The following is a 7,500-nucleotide window of genomic DNA, read 5'->3' as shown; positions in this document are numbered from 1 at the left end:
TGTAAAGTGTACTACGTAGTAATGATGGTGCGCTGCCGGGAGCAGCTGCCGTTACCCCTAATTTCCCCCTGGGGATTAATAAAGTTACTCTTACTTACTTACTTACTCACAACTCATTACTGTCATCAGTTTCATAGCTGTTTGGATCACATTTGTCTCAGTATTTTTACTTTTACTTACTGAAACCTGGGATTCACACTTCTGACGTCGCGGCACAGACTTTCACCATTTCCCACTGTCAAGTGTTCTAGCCGTGGTAGTGCGTGAAACGCCTAGTGATTAGATACTGGATACTTGAAGAGTATCCAATCACTAGGCGTTTCACAAACTACCAAGGCTAGAAGAACACTTGACATTGGGAGATGGTGCTTATGTATTACTGAGCATCACGTACATCTGTTTCTCATTGCACTGATGGCAAAACGTTACCTTTGACTGAAGGAATAGGAATGTCCTTCACAAAGAGAGCTGCTTTATGCAAGGTTATAATCAGCCTAATAAGGAGTCCTAAGAGTCATAATCACCCAAACAAAAATGATTTCTTAAGGGTAGTGAGAAGGGATTTTCTTAGGGGAGAAGTTAGTTCTTTATTATAGAGGAAAAAGAACAACAATATGATATTTGTGGAGTTTTTTTTTCTCGTCATCTCAGGTCTCTTATAAATTCAACCATTGGATCTGGCGATGCTCCTGCATTTTATTGTTCTGCCTTTTCCCACAAACAAGAGGAACAATAAAAAATGCTGCAGATTTTGTTTGTGAGAGACCTAGACCCTACGTACGTCACATTTCACCCCGAGTGTATTTTCCACATGGCCGGCCGCACAGTCAGCCCCCTTGTGTACGCATGAATTATCCCCTGCTGGATTCGCTGCTTCATCACCGGGCAAAGTGTGAAAGTAAATTTTAATGAATCTGAAGTCAGCTTGCTTAACACACTGCATGTACACAGAAATATAGAGCATCTGTAACTTATGATGCCATTCCAACAATGCAAGATAAATCACATTCCACTTTTTTCTGCATGCTTTGTGCCATTCAGCCTTTGTGACTCTGTGTGAGTAGCCAAACGTATGCTGTAATGTTTATGCATTATTAGTTTTATTGCATACAGATATTCAGTTGCGGTACGTCTGAGACTAGGAGAGTAGAACAGTTATATGGTTATGTGTTGTACAACTTTCCATATATTGTATAGTGTACAGCTGTATCATTAATGTCATTGCATGAACATAGAAAATATAATGTATCCACAAGCCAGAATATACACACACACACCAGACAGATGTTTTGTAATTACATGCAACAGTTACACAGTTACAAAGGCTGTCAATTGTCAAATATCCTTCATCTCTGCCATTTCCCCATGGTGTTTGTGTAGAACTAATTCACATCCCATCCCACTGTGGTGAAGATTGTCTCCTCCTGTGTTGTCCCTGTGTTCCTTCTCCCCGATGCTGCTTGAGATGGGCTGTAGTTTTGGGAGGGAGGGAGGGGGTATTCTATTCACAAGGGGTGGTTCTCACACTTTGAAATGCATCTGTGGTTGTTTTTATTCTCTCCCCCTCTCCTGCATGCAGAACCATGTCTTGGAAGGCTCAAGAGAGGTATCGGTTTCAATGTGCCTGAATCAACTTTTTTTGCGTTTCGTTTTATTGATCTCTTGTATTTTCTTTTTTTTTGCAATTAGATTGCGGGAGCTGATAGATATGCCCCCCTTTTTTATTACTGCGAAGAGCTCCAAAAATGATACTATACCCTCCTTTTCATAGAGGATATCAAAACTCTTCTAGAAATACCCTTTTCGTAGTTGAGTTGTGAGATGGTAGCATGTTTTTTGCCCTCTTATAACATTTTGCCACCAGTTGACATTTTTTGTACGTGTCAGAGAATGCTGCAGACATTTAAATTGAACATAAAATATCTTGGTTACTATTTGTATTTTTGCAATATTGTGTGTCATGTACTGTCCAGTGTCTGATCATTTAAAGGATAACTGTTTTTCCTGGTGCATGTCTGTACCTGCATAATTATTATTTTCCTGTGGGTATGATGTGTCTGCTGGCCAATTGTGAGGAAAACTAGATGATGGCAACAGTGATGACAGCAGTAGTAACAGTAATTGTTTGTGAACTTTGCTTGTTCCCCATTCCCAGTGGTCTTTGGTGGTAGCTACAATTACAGAGATTCCACCTGTCCTGTTCCTACCAAACTTCTTGGTGCAACGTAAAGTCCTTCGGCCACTAAGGACCCAAACAGGTGGCACCATCATGGTAAGTGTGTTTACAAATATCGTCCAAGTGAAAAATCGTGCATACAAAGCAATCCAGACATTACAGACATTACAGGATATTGAGAAGTAATTTGACTTAAATTTGATTTCACATATCCATACTTGTTATGATTGATTGCTAAAATTGTTGTAAATCTAGCAGCTTAAAGTCAGATACTTACAATGCTTAAAAAAACAATCCAGCAACCTCCCTAGACAATGATAACAAACAAGCGACTTAGTGTTCTGTAGTGTTAGGTGTTCTTTGAGTTTCCAGGGATAGAGTTTGTGAATTGGTGCTGACACATGAATATGATGAGCTCCCATATTGCACTCTGTTGTCTGAGTAACCGAAAGATATCCTGAAATAATCCAGTGCTTCTCCGGATCTGATTTAATGTTTTATTCACAAACAAAGTATTTTCAGCAAAGTCAGATTTTTCTTTTTTCTCTCCTTCTTTTTTCTGAGAGAAGAAGAGAGACTTTGCTTTGCTTTTACTCCTCTCTGGCAGAAGGTAGAATAATTTGGCCTCCTTTTAAAAAACTTTGAACAGCTGTGGAAGTCAGATTCCTCTGGCTAATTCAGGTGAAAAAAAATGATAAAAGAACACTCTTATGACTTTCACAATTTTCCAGAAAGGCACGAGAGGGAAAAAAAAGAAATGGGCAGAGAAAGGAACAAAAAAAGAAATGAAGCAAAGAGTGGAGGGAAAAAAAACTTGCCGCATGATACTTTTCCTCATCAGTATTCCGTGGATTTGCAGTGAACTGAATGGGCGTGATGCCCTTGCTTGGTGGTATGTGTTTATTGATAGGACTCATTAGTTTGCGGTTGCTTGGACCTGTGTGTGGCTTTGGGAGAAAATCTCAGAATTGAGATGTGCTGAGTGTCCTTGTAGCTTTGCTGTCCCAGACCAGACAGCTTGGGCTTCATAGGGGCAAAGAGGTTTAGAAGACAGACAGACAGACAGACAGACACTCAGACTGAGACCAACCGATAGAGAGACAGACGGACGGACAGACAGACCCACCGACTGAGAAAGCTTTATGAAAAGAAGAGTTATAAAAGTGACAATTTTAGTATAGAATACAGAAATGAAGTAGATAGATAGATAGATAGGAGAGAGAGAGAGAGAGAGAGAGAGAGAGAGAGAGAGAGAGAGAGAGAGAGAGAGAGAGAGAGAGAGAGAGACAGAGAGAATAATGTATTACACTAAAGAACTAGAGCCAGTGAGTCAGAAGACATGATAGAGATGCTGTAGGGCAAGTGGACAGACAGAGCCAAAAAAAAGTATAATTACTGACAAAACAGACCGCGGGTAAGGACAAGCAGAGGGGTTACTGCTCAGTTGGCGAGTGTAATTAAGCCAGCTGATAGCCGCCCTCTTCAGCATGTCCCAAGCACATCCCTGGTAATTTACCACTCTGTTCTCTCGCTAGCGGCCCTTTTGTGTGCACACGCGACAGCAGCAGAAATGCTGTCCTCGTGTTTAGTCTGCTAGCCGTGTCCACACAGACTCTCTCTCTGACGCTCCTCTCTCTGACTCTCTCTCTCTCTCACTCTCTCTGACTCTACCTCTAACTCTATTTCTATCTCCATTTCTCTTTCTTTCTCTCATCCTTTCTTTCTTTCTTTCTTTCTTTCTTTCTTTCTTTCTTTCTTTCTTTCTTTCTTTCTTTCTTTCTTTCCTTCTCTGGCTGTGGTTTGCGTGAGCTATGAAAGAGGAAATAGCAATGACATTGGAAATGGATAGTCTTTGTTTAGCTGAGGTAGGGAAAGAAATTGCATTTCGTGGACGATGAATGGGCCATAGGGGAGGAGAGCGAGAGGTGGACGTTATCAGTTCATGCTTTTACGGGAGTAGAATGGGAATGGGGCCTCGGTATACATATGGGCCTACTAACACATGGCTTTTTTATTTCCTAATGGAAATGTGAGTTAAGCGGAAAGGTGCCATTTTATGAAGGGGCCAAGTGTTGCAGACTTTACTGTCTAGTCCAGTGATTCTCAACTGGTGGGTCGGGACCCAAAAGCGGGTCGCGGAGGGTTCCTGGGTGGGTCGCGGAGCTGTGATGCAATGCACTAAAAATGACTATGATGTCGAAGACAGAGTGAAACATGGTTAATAGGCCTTTTCCTCTCCACTACTTCATAAGACATATTGTATATCAGCATACAATGCGAATAATAATGCATATTATGAAATGCATGGTAATATTTTTTAATTATTATTGGAAGAATCTGACGGTGCGACACACAGTTTGGGTCACAACATATTGACCACGGGAAATTGTGGGTCTCAAGACTATTCCAGTTGAGAACCACTGGTGTAGTCTATGCAATAGGAATAGGTGCATGCACTTGAGGTTAACCTGTTGATGAGGTTGCCATCATAGACACAGGTACTCACACTCACATGTTACACAGTCATGGGTAAGTGGTTAGAGCGTCAGACTTGTTGCCCAAAGGTTGCCGGTTCGACGCCCGACCCGCCAGGTTGGTGGGGGGAGTAATAAACCAGTGCTCTCCCCCATCCTCCTCCCTGAGCATGGTACCGTCCCGCCATTGGCGGCTGCCCCCTTAGCACGAGTGAGGCATAACATTTCATTGTGTGCAGTGCACTTGAGATTAGTGTAAGCCAGTGGATGTCTTTTTGAGGTTGATAGATGTTATCTGCCTCATGCAAGGAAGGAATTATTTGAGCCAAAACATACTGTATGCGGGCATATACTGTATACAAAGAGTAAAACGAGTGACGGGCGTAGAGCGAGAGAGAGAAACAGACAGACAGACAGACAGACAGACAGACAGACAGACAGACAGACAGACAGACAGACAGACAGACAGACAGACAGACACAGAGAGACTGATAGAGAAAGAGACACACAAGAGTTCACAAGTGCAGACTTTATTTATTCTGTAGAACATGTTGTCTCTGCCACGGTGGAGATAAATAAGGAATTGATTTCCTTCCTACCACACAAAAGTGGAGCACATTTGAGCCAAGTGAATGACAACCTTGGCTTGAATGTGTAAGTAGTGTATGTGTGGAGCCTGGCCAACGCACCTTAATCAGGGAGAGTGTGCATACATGCTAATATTTGTGATTACGCGGCAGTCAGCAAAGGAAATTGCCTTCCTCAGGAGCATGCAGAGGAGAGGCTGAAGTATTCATATGCACTTATCCCATACACACACGCGCAGACAGACACACACACACACACACACACACACACACACCCTCACGCACACACACACACACACACACACACACACACACACACACACACACACACACACCCTCACGCACACACACACACAGAAACACACCATTGACAAAATACAACCCATTGACCACACACAAAGCATAAAACGAATACACGAGCAAGCACACTTTCATATATCCAGAAAAATAGACACTGGAGTTAGGCACATGCACAGATGTGGACTATCTCACACACACACACACACACACACACACACACACACACACACACACACACACACACACACACACACACACACACACACACACACACACACACACACACACACACACACACACACACACACACAACCTGCATCACATGAGTCTCCCACTCCTGTCTCCGTAGCACCAGATGGTCTAGGGAATTTGACTGCATATTTTTTTGCATTTCCACAATAAGCCAAATCCGAAATAGAGTTTGATAGGTATGAATACATGTAGCCTACTGTACTTTTTGGGAGCTGTGGATACATGGCCCTTTCCCTGCATGTCTTATTGTACCCCTCCTTCATCCTCCTATCCTACTTCTGTATACACTCCCCCCCCCATCTCTCTCTCTCTCTCTCTCTCTCTCTCTAGGCTGTCAACCACAGCACCCAAAACACGCCGAAAGAAAAAAAAATCCCCTCACCTCTGGTCTCAGCTGGGCACAGTATTGTGCCATTGCTCTCACATTTAAGGGCGAAAGATTTTACCAGAGCGGCCACTGGAGGCTATATCACCCCCAGCTGTCATTTTTATTTGAGCGGCTGATGGCAATAGCTTTCAAGATGGTGTGGAAGATAGATATTTGGGAAGGGAAGCAGACAGTTTGTGTATGTGTGTGTGTGTGTTGTGTTGTGTTGTGTTTTGTGTGTGTGTGTGTGTGTGTGTTGTGTTGTGTTGTGTTGTGTTGTGTTGTGTTGTGTTGTGGTGTGTGTGTGTGTGTGTGTGTGTGTGTGTGTGTGTGTGTGTGTGTGTGTGTGTGTGTGTGTGTGTGTGTGTGTGTGTGTGTGTTGGGGGGACGGCATAAGGGTCAGCTATCCTGGTCCCAGAAAGAGAAGGGGTCCAGAATTGGGTCCTCATTACATTGTATTGTAATTGGGTGTGGGGGCCTTTTAGATGAGTTTGTCCTGGGCCTGGCCAAAGCTATCAGTGGTCCTGGTTGGACTGCAGGGGGTGGAGGGGGTGGGGGTGGACATAAGGGTCAGCTGCCCTGGTCCCAGGAAGAGAGGGGGCCCAGAATTGGATCCTCATTACATTGTATTGTATTGGGTGTGGGGGCCTTTCAGATGAGTTTGTCCTGGGCCTGGCCAAAGCTATCAGTGGTCCTGTTTGGACTGCAGGGGGTGGGCATAAGGGTCAGTGGTCTTGGTCCCAGGAAGAAAAGGGGTCAAGAACTGGGTCCTCATTACATTGTATTGTATTGGGTGTGGGGGCCTTTCAGATGAGTTTGTCCTGGGCCTGGCCAAAGCTATCAGTGGTCCTGTTTGGACTGCAGGGGGTGGGCATAAGGGTCAGTGGTCTTGGTCCCAGGAAGAAAAGGGGTCAAGAACTGGGTCCTCATTACATTGTATGTATTGGGTGTGGGGGCCTTTTAGATTAGTTTGTCCTGGGCCCGGCCAAAGCTATTCACTGGTCCTGTTTGGACTGCAGGTCATCATCACAGTTTGCTTTTTTTCTTTTCTTCAGTGTTGCTTTCAGCTGAAACTGATACGAAAAAGTAGACACACAAGCTGATGCATGCAACACAAAAACGGAACAAACATAATTATGTTCAACGTTTAGTGAAGCACACTTACTACTGTAGATACAGGCTCTCTCTTTTGCTCACTCACTCGCCTATTCTCTCGGTCTCTCTCTCTATCTCTCTCTCTGTCTCTGTCTCTCTCTCTCTCTCTCTCTCTCTCTCTCTCTCTCTCTCTCCCTACCCCTCTCTACCTGTTAGAGTCTAACACACAGAGACACACACACACACACA

The 7,500-nt window shown here is 43.8% G+C and overlaps 1 protein-coding gene across 7 annotated transcripts in view; it reads left to right on the top strand.

The window, feature by feature from the left end:
* The window catches only part of hdac11 (histone deacetylase 11), a 38,883-nt gene that overhangs the window by 3,553 nt on the left and 27,830 nt on the right, over positions 1-7,500 (top strand). For all 7 annotated transcript variants that reach the window (XM_063215790.1, XM_063215786.1, XM_063215792.1 and 4 more), the window contains exon 5: positions 2,156-2,272. In XM_063215790.1, coding sequence (XP_063071860.1) covers positions 2,156-2,272 — 117 coding nt within the window. The remainder of the gene's footprint in view (positions 1-2,155; positions 2,273-7,500) is intronic.

This window comes from Engraulis encrasicolus, chromosome 14 (assembly GCF_034702125.1).
Source record: "Engraulis encrasicolus isolate BLACKSEA-1 chromosome 14, IST_EnEncr_1.0, whole genome shotgun sequence".
Classification (NCBI taxonomy): Eukaryota; Metazoa; Chordata; class Actinopteri; order Clupeiformes; family Engraulidae; genus Engraulis; species Engraulis encrasicolus.
The sequence above is the reverse complement of the archived record's forward strand: the minus strand, read 5'-3'. Positions and strand labels throughout refer to the sequence as shown.